Source organism: Pinus tabuliformis, chromosome 2_1 (genome assembly GCF_031772625.1).
Source record: "Pinus tabuliformis cultivar Carrire ecotype Pingquan chromosome 2_1, CPIR1, whole genome shotgun sequence".
NCBI classification, from domain to species: domain Eukaryota; kingdom Viridiplantae; phylum Streptophyta; class Pinopsida; order Pinales; family Pinaceae; genus Pinus; species Pinus tabuliformis.
The window spans coordinates 918,935,144-918,949,921 of NC_142299.1; the positions used below are offsets into that span (position 1 = coordinate 918,935,144).

The window sequence follows — 14,778 nt, forward strand, 5'->3', positions numbered from 1 at the left end:
TTTGTCCTCGGCGGCTGCCATGCCGCCCATGCTGCCATCCACACACTAGGCCCACTGGTTGCCATGCACGGCAAACTCATGTGATCAACTCTTCTAGTTTTAATCTTGTCAGTACACTTACGCGCTCTTTCATGGCAATTTCAATTGACACGAAGTTTTTTAAGTAATCCAGTGCCACAGAATATATGTATCTATATACATAAATATTATGTCATGCATTCAGACTGATAGTACGCCGTAGCATTTGCCTTGCAACCCAGTACAGATTTCACCGTCGTGACAGCGAAATATGCCTATGTGTGGCATCTCTACAAATTTCTTATTCCATTTTTTTATTGAAATATTTGAAGCTCTTCGGAGCCGGGTCTGCAGCTATATAATAATATCGACAGGCATGCATTGTGTAGACAGCCCCATCTGGATCTGCATTCTATTGTTATCGTCTAATATTTTTCCTCGGTTCCTGTCTCTTTGCTTTCCACAATTATTTTGGTTTACAAATATCGTTTGCTTTCTTCCACATGCATTAGGACTAGGAATCGCATATTTCTTATGTGAACGGGAAAGTATAACAACACAAGGAAATTAGGTTTTCCAGGCCGTTAAGAAGGATCAAATGGCTTGGATTAAAAGGCACCTGAGAACATTTCCATTGCTTGTATCTGCGCTTGTGCTACTTTGCACTGCAAACGCCATTCGATCTTTGACAACAGGTTTAACTTATTGCATTTTCCGGGCATATTTGCGTTTCATTTTTCGTTTGTAATACCAAGTACGAAGTGATTATGACCAGCCGGTTTGCTTTCAAATAGCTGTTTATTCGTCGAGTACATTAGTTGTTATGAATGTAAAACCATATTTTCGGTTTGCTATCATTGTAATCCATTTGGAAATCACTATTGTGGCCATATATATATTCTTTCAGTTCACATAATCAGATAACAATGTGTAGCAAAGTAGATTATTATCATAGTTTTTGGATGACTAACTTGTTATATAAACTCGTGTTATGTAAAGTTATATGAACTTGTTATGTAAAGCTATATCCATGATAAAGATACCATATCCAATTCTCTCACTGTCATAACATTGTCACCGTCTTATCACAATATTATTATAGATTGAACTTTTGTTAGAAGTGTTTAGTTAGAAGTGTCCTTGGATTAGGGTATTAGTTTTGTTCCGCTACTAGCTCTTGTTGTTTTAGGGTGCTAATATACGTTAGCATATTGTTAGAGCCCTAGGATATTATCATATCATTGTTATAGATTGGGCTTTTGTTGAACTCAAATTGCTGTTGTTGTATTACGGTATTAGTTTTGTTCAACTCTGGTTGTTTCATGGATTAATCTATGCTAACATATTTGCTACTAATAACAACCCTTGAATTTTTAACTGGGATTTTCTCACTCCTTTTTTATTACTATATTTGACAAAAAAATTATAAGACAAAGTTATTTACACAAAGTTATTAAAAACCATTGTCATCGGTCCGCTCGGAGCATTAGCAACATAGCAGGACACCAAAAAGAAATGTGAAAGCTAAAGCAGGTTTGGTCTTCTGCTTACAGAGAAGGATAATATTTTAAAGGACTCAGACATGTGGACAGAAAAGGAAACAGACTACGGAGTAAGTGTAAGGACCACTTCTGAGAATTACTCATGATTATAAGCTTTCAATTGGTGGATTTATTATTTAAAAGAGTTATGATTTTGCAGCTACCCACTGGCGGCTCTAATACGGAGAAGCCAGCAGATGGAACGCCAGAGATGAATGATTTGGAAGAAAAGTGCAACAGTGTAGATGATGCGGAAGAATGCTTGATGACACGCAAACTGGCTGCTCATGTGGACTACGTCTACACTCAGCAACACAACCCATAAGGCTCCCGTAACACTCAGCTGTGTTTCTTACTTGGCCTACTTCTGTAAATCAGTTAAACAATACTTGATAGTGAAAGTATAAGTACGTTACTTTAGGTTGAATGTATAAGATATTAGAGCACAAATATCACAGAGACTTCCATAAAGATTTATGCGTTAAGAGTTCCGCGTTCTGCCTTTACTGCTTTCTTAGCTTCGATATGGGAAGCGGGATGTCCTCTGCTCACCTGGCATGCAGTTGTTACTTAATGTACAAAAATAGCAACATTTTTTCGCTTTGCGTTATCACGGATCCTTTCCATTAATATTTTTCTTACGAGGTGAATTTTCAGAAAAGCATTTTTATACTTCGAAAATAATCGACACGGTTGATCAGTGGAGTTAAAGCCAGGTGTATCATTTATGAATGAGGTATAATAATTATGGTTTAGAAAGTATATATTAGGGTTTATTACTAACAAAAATGGTAATTTTGTGTGGTTTATATTTAATATTTTTAAAAATAATAAATTATTAAATAATATTAATATTTTTTAACATAGGTAAACCATTTTCTCAATCTTCCATGTCAGTGATTATATATTATATATTAGCTTACATATTAGCTTAAATATTTAAAACACCTGTATAAAAATGAATACCATGGACATCACCATATACAATATAAAATTTTACATTAGCGTACATCTTTGAAACATTTATATAAATTATTAATGGCATGGATATTACTATGACATTACCATGTAAACCATACAATTTTATATTAGCTTACGTTTTTTAAACACCCATATGTAAATTAATACAATGGACATCACCATATACAACATAAAAACAAATAACGGTTTTAGGTAATTTACTTGTAAATACGAATATGGAATTTATTTATTTTTAATATATTAAAGGTTAAAAGTAATAGGAAATAAGAAATTTGTTTATATATGAATTTAGGTTTTTTTATCTATATTTTAAATATTAACAAATATTTTGATAATAATTACATTAAAATAAATGGCTTATGTATTTCAAATCATCCAATATGGTTTATCATCAAGACAAGAAATTTGGATAGTTTATTATGAAAACAAGAAATTTGTTAAATATTAATTATTGCTAATTCTTGACTTATATACAATAATTTGAACAATAAATAAGAATAAAAACAATATACAATAAAATAAAAATAATATACAATATAATTTTTTACATAGTAAAGGTGTAACAATTTATAAGCAACATTCATGAAAAAACATAAAGTGTTTGTTTTGTTTTTTTATATATATATATATATATTGGAATGGATCTAGAGAAGTCTTGTGAATGGACTTGGAGAAGTCTTGTGGAAACCAAATCACCACACGCATGTATTTTATTATATAAAATGAACAATTTTAATTAGGATTACAACTATGGTGAATATTTAAGTTTTTTTGTGACATATTTATCTCCCCACCATTATATTCATTATAAAAATTACTAATGGTTTTGAAAATCAACATTGTTAAACCAACCATTGAATATTTACTTAAGAAAATTTTGGGTTTTTACATTTTTTTAATTAATTGATGTCACATTCTAGCAATAGCAATCTCAACCTTAAGAATAATTTACTTGATATATTGCCCAAGCCCGTTCATCACATTTTTTTTATGCCACAATAAGTCAAACATCATCCTAGCTTCTTTAACAACATTCGTTTTGTAAATATGTCTACACAATTTTATTGAGTTTGGACCCTTTTAAGATCTACTCCACTTCCATCAATGACTTCTTACATAATGCTATTTAATATTAATGCTCTTAGTCTTACTATGTAAGCTAGATATGTAGCTAAATGAATAACACTTTTGACTATCACAAAGCATTGTTACAATGTCCTATATTTTTCCAAGCTCACCCAAACTCTTGAATGAAATTCCCTCCTTGTAGGCATGGGAGGAAATGATATATTTTGCCTCGATAGTGGATAAATTAACTATGTGCTCAAGCTTTGACATCCAACTAATAGATCCTCCTACAAGAGTAAATACATGACATACAGTAGACCTCTTCTTGCCCAAATTACTTGCAAAATCTAAATTGACATCATTGCATATAAAACCATTCCAACTGTTAAAACCAATGCAATAATAACATGTACCTCTAAGATATTGAAGAACATATTTCACTGCATTCCAATATTGTCTTCATAAATTGCCATGTGCATATTGAAAACACCTACAAACATGTGAAATATTTGGTATGGTACATACCATTATGTAAATCAAACTTCCTACTATTTTAGAATATGGTACATGAGACATATAATCATTTTCTTCCTCACTACTAGAACATAAAACTGACAAAAGCTTAAAGTGGGAAGAAAAAGGGATATTTATAGGCTTCACATTATTCACTTTGAATTTAACAATTATTTTCTTAACATACTTCTCTTGTGAAAATCTCATCTTGCCATTTTTTTGTCTCTATGTATTTCAATGCTAAAGATTTATTTTTTTGCTCCTATATCTTTCATATCAAAGATCATAAGCATTTGAGTCTTCAACATGTTGATCTCATCCATGCTTTTACTCGCAACAAGCATGTCATCAACATATAACCCTGAGATAATGAATATACCATTCAAAATTTTAAAGTAAATGCAATGTCCATACTGACTTAAAATATAATTTTGGATTAGCATGAAGGAATCCAAATTCACATATAATTATCTCAGAAACTGTTTTTAGACCATACAATGACTTCTTAAGCTCACAAAATAACCTTCTCTTGCGATGTTACACAAAGCCTTTCGGTTTTTCCATGTATATTTTCTCATCCAAATATCTATGTAAAAGTGTTATTTTAACATCTAATTTCTCTAACTCCAAATGAAGAAAAGAAACTAGTGCTAACACAATACGAACAGATACAAACTTCACAACTAGTGAAAACATTTCATACAAATCAATATCTTCCATTTGAGAGTATGGATTTGCAAACAATATGGATTTATACCTTTCAACATTAATATTGATACCTTCAATTTGTAAACTCACTTACACTTGACAATCTTTCTATCTTTAGGAACTTCTACCAAGTCCCAAGTTTTTTTTTTGTTCTGAGGCATCTATTTATTTTTTGGTTGTCATATTCCGTTTGAAATTATTGATGTCATTTATTTCTTAATGATATTAGTAAGAAATGAAACATATGAAATAAAATTAATATACCTTTTACAAGGATTTACTTCTCATGCATATCTTACCACTATTGGTTGTGGAATTTTCACATTTTTTTAAATATCTTCAACCTATACAAACTCTTTCTCCTTAGAGGCTTCTTCTTGACTTTAAGTTTCTATAGATGATGGACTTTCCAATAGAATTTGTTTATTAAAGGTATATGCTCGTATTTGAAGTTAACTTTGACATTGTTTGATTTAATAGGAGGGGATTCATCAAATATTTCATCTCTGCTAATCATGCTTTTCTGGGAATTAGTATCCAACATCATACATTCATTTTTTACATCATCATAATGAATAAAGACATATTTATTTCATATAGGATCTACCTTAGAATGTTAATTTTTAGGAGTAAGAGCATAAGTGTCAACAAAAATTTTAAAACTTTGAATAATCACAAGGATGAAGTGTCTATACCTATTGAATATTTTTATCTATTTCAATTGATGGTGATTAGTTTATAAGATAGCAAGCACTAGTGACTACTTATGCCTGTAATTCTTGTTGTAATTTTCCATTGTTGAGCATGTTTCTTTCTCTTTCTAGAAGAGTCATATTCATGTGTTCCACAATGTTATCTTTTTGAGAAGGATATACAATGGTTTTGTATTACAACTCCGTAATTTCTTACTAACACATTAATTTTTTTCTTTCTTTGATGTATATAATTTTAGTTTTACTATCCTTCACTTGTTGAATGTTTCCAAATGATAGAGATATCTTACAAACTTTAATACTCATACCATGTATTAAAAAAGATTTTAATTTCCATAGACCTTGCTTAGGCCTGTAGCTCTATAGTCACGCTCGCTCAAGTTTGCGCCTAACTATTTTATTTACTAAATTAGTGCATGCTTGTCACCTTAGTGAACTATGTTCCCTAAGACTTTGGTTAACGTTACTAAGTTGGTGACATGTTGGGAATTAAGTTGTGCATCTCTATAGTGATGTGTTGCAACTCTAATTTTTATGTTATTTTTCTTCTCGATGAAATATTAAATGGTCAAGCCCAAGGGTTAGTTCAACCGGTCAAATCACTGTCTCACCGATCTGGAGGTCACAGGTCATTCTCCCAAAAACCCTTCGGATTAGGGGCAAGGCTTGATTCGCTTATGAGTCTACATACCATCAAAAACCTCCCTTGATCAGCGCACATATCATCAGCCCAAATGTTCCGTAAACATTGCGGCCACCCAATAACCAGCCCAGATATTTCCGCCCAATGACCAAAATGTCTGTCAGCCACAGAAAAAAAAAGAGGAAAAAGAAAAAAAAAATTAAATGTTTTCCACTATGATTATAAATTCGCCCTGAGTGTTTACTACCCAAAATACGGCGGGCACTACTACACGGCATGCTACTTATACAGGAATTAACCCTCATCCACTCACCGCACGCCACTTATGCCTCCTTCACATGGCCAACATGTGGCCTTCTGAATAGATCCTCCGGGACGATACTGGAGACTTGGGATGTGCGCTCCACAATCGATGATTAGGATTTGGTGTACCTAACCCTAATTTTCCCCTTGTTTCATTTCCTGTGATCATTCTTACGCTTGACACTCTTCGTTTTGTGACCTTTCGACACCTATTCGTCTCTGTTTCCATCATGCGTTAAACGTAATTTGGTCGACCAGGTAACTTGCTGAGGATATTCCTTTCGCGCTGAGCTGGTGCTTCGAACCACATCCTCCATAGGTTGATTTTGGCTTAATATGCAGCGATTCCTCCACGATGGTTGTCGACACATGTTTCAAAAGTTTTGGCTCTCTGGTAAGTAGCCATTGTATTAATGCTTGGGGATATGCACGTTGGTTAACGTGGGAGCGGGAAGTTTTGGCATTAAATAATATTTGGATTTTTGCGTATTATCAAGCTAAGCTGCGTGCATATCCCCGAGCATTAAATACCCTATAAATCGCTGGTTAGGCGTTATAGCCAGAGGGTCAGTAATAGATTCTTTTGGAACCCAGTTTTCATCATGTGACGTTGGCTATTTTTCTTGGTTTTTTATCTGTGCTATATCACCTTCAGGATTTTCCGATTTTTCTGTGCATCAACATAATTCGTATGCACACCTTCATTTTATGCATCTAAGTCACCGTTCTTCATGCGATTCATTGGCTCGGAAAACCGAGCACTGTCTCAGGTAACAAAATAGATTTTATTTTCCTTGAGTCGAATTACGCCTTAATGAAAATTTATGCGTATTCTTCAGGTTAATTGTTCCTTAAAAATGGCGTTCCTTTCTATCTTGCCTAAAGGAATAATTCTCAGGAATTTAGAAATGTATTTACTTTCTAATCCCTTTGCTTCGTCCATGTTTGAATCTCTTTGAGGGGTTGAATGCTGGTTCAAACCCAACTTTGTGAAGAGGATTTGAACTCAGGACCCAGAGTCTCGTTCTCGAGACAAGTATTTATTGATTGATTCAAGGCAATTTCTGTTGGGTTCATCCAATTTATTTATAGAATTGAGGGCTTCCTAATTAAAAACGAAGAATAGCTCTGTAAATATGGCTTAATCAGATTCGACTCTCATTTGCAGGCTTTGCCAAAGCTACGAGAGAATGCCTCGGAAAAATGTGCTTCTTATATTTTTTTCCCCGGAACCGTCCTCATACCCAGGTGTTGTTTAAATTCCTCCCGGAGTCTTTTGTAATCCTAAATTATACCTTCTCCCTCCAAATATGTTAATCTTCTTTCTGTAGGCTAATGTCGGTTTACAGGATTTTGTAGGCAGGTCCTGCCTCGAATTAAACCATAATATTTCTACTGTCATTTTTATGCTACTTCAACCTTTCAGGTTGGTGTGACTTTCCCCCCTTGACCGAGACTATACTCTGTTTTTTTTTCTAGACCATCGAATCAGGGTCAAGGTTGAATTGTCATGATTTCATGGTTACAACATATTTTAGGTTTACTCGCGGCATCTTTCATGTATCAGAGAGAGCAGAGCTAAACACAGAACGCAACAACGAACTGAGAACTCAACAACTTGATTTCATTCGCTGTTTAAACATGTATTTATACACATCAAGAGAAAGCTTTGGAGATTGGAGCGGTGGCTTTTTTAGGTAGCTTCCCCCATTGTCAATGGTTTCTAGAAACTCTATTTAATATATCTGTTGAATTTTGGATCAAGACAGCCACTGTAATAATGATATTCAACAGACACATTAAACTTGTGGTTGCACATTTGAGTAGTTGTGATTACTGGTCTAACACCTCCCCTTAATCACAACTACCTAAAATTTAACTTCGTCTAAATCTCAGCTAGGCTTACAATAAAACATTACATTTTTGCCTTCTTGCGAAAGGTTTCATGCTTCTTCATTTGCTCGTACAGTTTCATTTTCACCTTCCTGGTTTCCTTATGAAATTCCTTTGCTCCTTGCTTACGTACTTGATGTCAACAACCGCTTCTGGATTGGGATGCAATGCAAGATCCCGAACAAGGTAATCTAATTCATGTTCTCCCCATTTTCCATTAGGAACGAGCGAAGGAGTCACCAAAATGCCACCAAATCTAAATCCAAATGCACCATAAAAATCTTAACTCCTTTTCACTTTTCTTGTCATAAGATAGTTTCTCCTTTCTTGATTGCAGGTTAATATTCTTTGTATTCAACATTGCTTCAGGTTTTTGGGACTTATACTTGTCCTTGATGCTTGGAATTTCTTCAAGTTTTGTTGCTTCTTCCTGATTGTCAATATCTGCACACTCAAAAACAATGTTAGATTCATAAACAGAACCATATTGATTTTTGTCATTGTGCTCTTTGGAAAGAGCACAGGAATAGGTACAAGTTCAAGAACAAGTAGCATCAAGTAATCATGACACTCCAAAGAGAGGAGAGGAGACTCTGCAAAGCCAAAAGAAAGATGAAAGCAGTAAAACTCCAAGAAGGTCATCACATCAAAGTCAGGTACTTGTAAGGTATAAAGATTATGCATTAATGTCTCATGTTATGAATGTTGTAGAATCTTTAAGCTATGAGGAAGCTAAAGAATATGAAGAATGGAGAAATGCAATGAATAAAGAATATAACTCTATAATGAAGAAAGACACATGGGAATTAACAGAATTGCCTAAAAACAAAGTCCCCATAGGATGCAAATGGCTTTATAAATCTAAATTCAATACTTCCATCAGCATTAATTTTTTTTTAAGGAAACATCAAACCCTTCTATTATGAATGATTGCATTTGCAGAGGCTTCAGCAAAAGCACATTGAACCATTAGTTCAACACAGTTCAGACAAAATTAGCAAGCATTAAACCCTACTATATGCTAATGTCGACTAGTTTCTGACATAATCCAATACGATGCTGTTCACCTTGACCAAATATATATTATAAAGAGCCAAAACAACCCTTAAAATTGCTGAGGCAACAGCCTACAGAACACGGATTGAAGATGTACACCTCACGAACTCCGGGAGAGTCCAACAAACACAAGAAGCTTTCAGCATCTTCCCCTGAAAATTACCACTTCCGAACCCCTGCATTCAAAACAAGTCTGGCTGCAGGCACTCGTACATTACATTATTTATTTCTTGCTCAAATATTTGCATAGTAGTTGGCAGCAAAAAAAAACAGGAACAAGGAATCCCTCAAAAGCATCCACAGAAGGCCTTATTAAAAATGAAACGTTTAGCGGATAAACAAGAGAAGCATACAATGCTCAAACTTCTTCGGAACGCTTGCCACCAGTACCCCGTTCTCCAAGCTCACAGCACACAACTCACCACCGAGTCCTCCTTTGCACGGCTTCTTGACTCGCTCTTACATGCAGGATCTCGCCTGATTTCTCAGCAGCACACCCTTTACTCACACATAGGTGCCTTTAACGCAGGTTTTCTGCCCTCTCTGCAACTTACCCTCACAGAAGAACCTTTATCTCCTCGTAGCTCACCTCACTGAGCCAACAACTGGCTGAGCACATAGCTCCCAACTATATAAGCACACAGCTCCACCACACGCAGCCACACGCACAGCTCCCAACTCGATGAGCACACAGCTCCACCACTCTGGATAGGGGTGCGCCTTCCTCCTCACGGTTTACACAACACTGGTCCACGGCAGGCTTTACTCCTCTCTTTCGTCGTGCTCGAACTAACTATATCTTCAACCTACGAACAGCGTTGCCAGGACATCCACAGGCCAAGTGAATACTTTGTGCAGGCTCCTTTCTACTGACAGCTTTCACCAAGTCCGCGGCTTTGAACGGTTCTGCACATCTACTTCCAGCCTCACAGATCTTTGCCCTCTGGTTCACGATGATAGCTGCAACAACAGGACAAACACACTCCCAAGTGGCACACAATCCATCACTAATCACAGCTCACCTCACCTGAGCTCTGATACCATATCAATGAGAGCAGAGCTAAACATAGAACGCAACAACAAACTGAGAACTCAACACCTTGATTTCATTCGCTGTTTAAACATGTATTTATACACATCAAGAGAAAGCTTTGGAGATTGGAGCGGTGGCTTCTTCATGAAGCTTCCCCCATTGTCAATGGTTTCTAGCAACTCTATTTAATATATCTATTGAATTTTGGATCAAGACAGCGGCTGTAATAATGATGTTCAACAAACACATTAAACTTGCTGATGTCTGAACAGTAGTCGCACATTTGAGTAGTTGTGATTATTGGTCTAACATCATGATCATGGATATGGTTCTTATCTGTTGTACTTATCCAACATCGTTCTGTCCTGATTGGAGTTTCCCCATCAACCTCTTTATGTTTTGACTGTAACATGCACAATCTATAGATTTATAGATTTTGTTATTTATGACATTATACGTAATGCACTACGGCCTAGAACTTCCCATCTTGGTATGGTTCAGTCACTCTTCATGTTTACTCTCTTCCCATTATATAGTTATTTTATTAATTCCACTTCCTGGAATTAATAAAAGCTTTGTCTTGTTAATTTTGAAATACTATTTCTCATGAAATTTAAGGAGTTCTTCCAACTTTACGTTAACGTCAAAGTCGGCATGGGTCTAGTGCTACTTCATCTATGAGGTTACTCCTATATTTACGCTCATTATTATTATTATTATATATGAATAGTTCCTGTAAATTATGTTTGTGCCTTAGTAGTTGAAAGGAAAACTCGAGGAATCACCCCTTGGTTAACTCTCTTTCATGCATAGAATGCTAGTGATGAAAAATCCTTCTCGGCCCATGTCATGATATTGAACTGGGGATTTCCATTTACTAGATTTCTATTTTCTTGTTTATAAATTGTTGCCAGGTAATAATTTATTTTCATTTACCCTGCAACCATTTTCTCATGTTTTGTTTTTGCTGATAAAATTTTAGCTTGGAAAAAATTGTAGCTTTCGTGACACATTATTGACAATACTGTTGGTGGGGACAATTTTTGACAGTTGGAAACAATCATCACTATTAGTATTTATAAGCTACTGATAAATCAAACATTTTTAATACAGAAAATACTCTGTTGGTATTTATGAGCTAATGTATGATTATATTGTTATTAGTACCTCTTGTATACGTGTTTTCCATACTTCTGTCATTTCCACTACTATATCCATGGCACCAGTGTAATGGTATTGACTGCTCACTAGGGAGCCTAACACTTATACATTGATATATACTTTCGTTTTCCAACAGGCGAGTGATTTATCTAATTTTTAATTGTAATGATGATTTTATGGTTATAGGAACGCTAAATTCTTGTTAGGTCCATTAGATGCTTAAAAGTCGCATCTACTTTCCTTATTAATGTATGTATGCAATTACTCCTTGTTTTTATATTGTTATATGTTTAGTATTTCATAATTTTGACTTACTTTCACCCACACAGACGTTACTCTCGCGAGTATGAGTACGCTCTACATCCATTCGGGATGATGTATGTTTATTATTTCATAATTCTGACTTACTTTCGCTCTACATACACTTTACAGATAAACCTTTATTAAGGTGATGATGACATTTATTTCTAGGATCCTCCCTTCTGTATTCTATTTACAATAATGGCTTCACCCACAACAATAGTTACTCTGTGAGTCTGCAGTCTTAGGGTACAATTATACTTTTAAGTGCAAACAGTAATCCTCTGTTACTTAACCAGATAAATTGTATTTCCTCACATGCCTAATAAGTTCACCTATTAAACTTAAAACAATATTCCTATATTCATGATTTAAAAGGATAACGAATTTCCCATAATCTGATTTTCACTCAATAACTTAATAATCAATGAATAAATTCAACTATTAAATTCAACTATTCAGAATATCATATTCTCTATATCTTTTGTAGTGCAAGAAGTTTCTACAATTTATTCCTCTGTAGTCTTCTAATGGAAGAGTTCAACTACTAAAGTCTACATAAGCCAAACTATAGTGACATAATAGATCGATTATAGTTCATATCTCCAGCCGTAAGTATATTCATCCAAAGCACTAGATTATGACCTTAACATACACAATTCCCATACGAACAAACCGTTATTGCTATGACTTCTTTTCTTTCTTATTAATCTCAAGCCAACATACCAGGCATTATAGCATGAGAACTCTAGTGAATTGTAATAATGGAATTCTATACTTCCCACTATATTTTTCCTTCTTATATCCAGATACAAACATTACGGTAATATTATTCTAACATATTATGCTCATTACGAATTTCCTTAATCTTAATTAATTGTATCACTGCCATGCAATGCATATCCTAATGAATTTTGCTTTAGACCACATATTATTCATAGATGTAACATATGCATGTAGTTGATTTTCTGACAAAATAATTCAATCACATTCAATATTTTTCCTTCTTATATCCAGATACAAACATTACAGTAATACTATTATTCTGACATATTATGCTCATCACGAATTTCCTTAATTAACTGTATCCCTTCCATGAAATGCATTATCCTAATGAATTTTGCTTTCAACCACATATTAGTCATAAGTGTAACATATGCATGCAGTGGATTTTCTGATAAAATAAATCAATCACAGTCAATATAAATAAAATCACAATCATCATCAGGGTACTTGGAAATTCACACATGCTTTCCATCGAATCTAGAATTGTTTCCTACAATTCACCTAAGATGAGAGTTTCTTGCCATCATGAATCTCCCCATGTGGATTCCTTCAATTGGTATTTAATACTTTTATTTCATGATAAATTTTCTTTTAGCGACATCCATCTTTTGTTGATCTTTTTATCCACTTTCCCAGGGTTTTCCATAAAAGTCTTTTCTGTGACGCTTTTATGCTTGACCAAGCTTAACATCGTTCTCCAGCGAAAAAAATTAATGTATTTTTCTCTCCCATCCATTAAACTTATCTAGAATTTCATCTAGAATTCTTCTCATGAAAGAATTATTCAATCTCATTTATTAATAAGATTTTGTTTGGGAAGAGTCTCATTTCTAGATGTCTTATTTCCGGAAATGTGTCTTATTTCGAAGTACATACATTCCATATATTTACTTATTAATAAATATTAATTTACATAATTCCAATATGTTTCATGGCTTTTAGGTCATTCTACCCAATGCAATTTAATTTTACCAAAACGATATTATAACAATAGAGGGATATTACATTTTGTGTCTCTCATTCTCAACTTGTTTGCAATATATTTTGAATTCTAAAGAAGTGAACTTGCCTCTATTATTGGCTCTTAAACATTTGATTGTTCCGCTAATTTTTTATTTCTACCAGAGCTCTAAATTTTTTAAATGTATTAAACACATTAGTCCTTTTTCAAAGTAATAGATTGACCTTTTCTAGATAAATAATCTATAGTTACAAAATCATAAAACTGTCCAAATAAAATGTATAAGATGGCCCCCAAACATATGAATAGATATAATCAATAATACTTTTAATAATATGACCACTTTCTTCAAATTTATGTCTACACCACCTTCAAAATATGCAATGTTTGCAAAAAATTCAAATTCAAAGACTTTAAATTTTGAAGCAATTTGTTTTTTTAGAAATACATATGGCACTTTCTCACTCATATTATCTATTTGTTGATGCCATTAATGAGTAGATTCATTTCCCTCCTTAGATACCATTATTTTTTCATTTATTTATGCACTCTCTTTTTAGCTTCTGAATGTTTCTTGTCATTGTATCCTTTATAACGACTAAAACGCCCTACTCCACCTTGAATACTCCACCTTGACCTATAAAATTGTAACCTAGATAGAATCCAAAGAATTTAAAGAAATTGTTTCTTCTTTAGTTTATGGACATGCGTAACCTTTGTTAATGCTTTTATTTTACCATCAAACACATTATTTTTTATTCTTCCAACCACAACAATCTTATAAGAAACATTATTCCCCATAAGGAAAATTCCACCAATCAATAATTTGATATGAAGAGAACCAACTTCTATGTGTACACATGTGATGAGAAGAACCAAAATTTAACGTTCATTATTTCTAGTATTGAGGTACATTAAAAATAGAAAAAACTTCATTAATCGTACCTTGGCATAATTAAACTTTATCTACCTCCTTTTTGGAGTCTTCCTTGGATTCACGTTGCTTCCAACAATTCTTCTTGAGATGCCTTAACTTGTTAAAGTAAAAACCTTGAAGTTTACCCTTCTTTCCTTTTGGCATTCAACTATATGTACCTCTT

General features: G+C 33.9%; 1 protein-coding gene across 2 annotated transcripts; it reads left to right on the forward strand.

Annotated features, from left to right (window-relative positions):
- The first annotated feature begins 364 nt into the window (after window positions 1-364).
- On the forward strand, window positions 365-2,030 carry LOC149203652 (phytosulfokines 4-like). Of its 2 annotated transcripts, none has more exons than XM_089400221.1 (3): window positions 365-713; window positions 1,572-1,636; window positions 1,720-2,030. In XM_089400221.1, exons 1-3 carry the CDS (start codon window positions 617-619, stop codon window positions 1,882-1,884), a joined length of 327 nt encoding a protein of 108 aa, XP_089256347.1. In that variant the 5' UTR covers window positions 365-616; the 3' UTR covers window positions 1,885-2,030. The 2 variants fall into 2 exon arrangements, with proteins under 2 accessions (XP_089256347.1, XP_089256348.1); XM_089400222.1 differs by having other exon boundaries at window positions 1,572-1,630.
- The last annotated feature ends 12,748 nt before the right edge of the window (window positions 2,031-14,778 follow it).

What these genes read in the sequence shown, in the direction of transcription:
- LOC149203652 (XM_089400221.1), top strand. Translation starts at nt 617, where the DNA reads ATGGCTTGGATTAAAAGGCACCTGAGAACATTTCCATTGCTTGTATCT. An exon ending in CATTCGATCTTTGACAACAG is followed by an intron (nt 714 to 1,571) that starts GTTTAACTTATT and finishes TTCTGCTTACAG; the next exon opens with AGAAGGATAATATTTTAAAG. An exon ending in AAACAGACTACGGAGTAAGT is followed by an intron (nt 1,637 to 1,719) that starts GTAAGGACCACT and finishes ATGATTTTGCAG; the next exon opens with CTACCCACTGGCGGCTCTAA.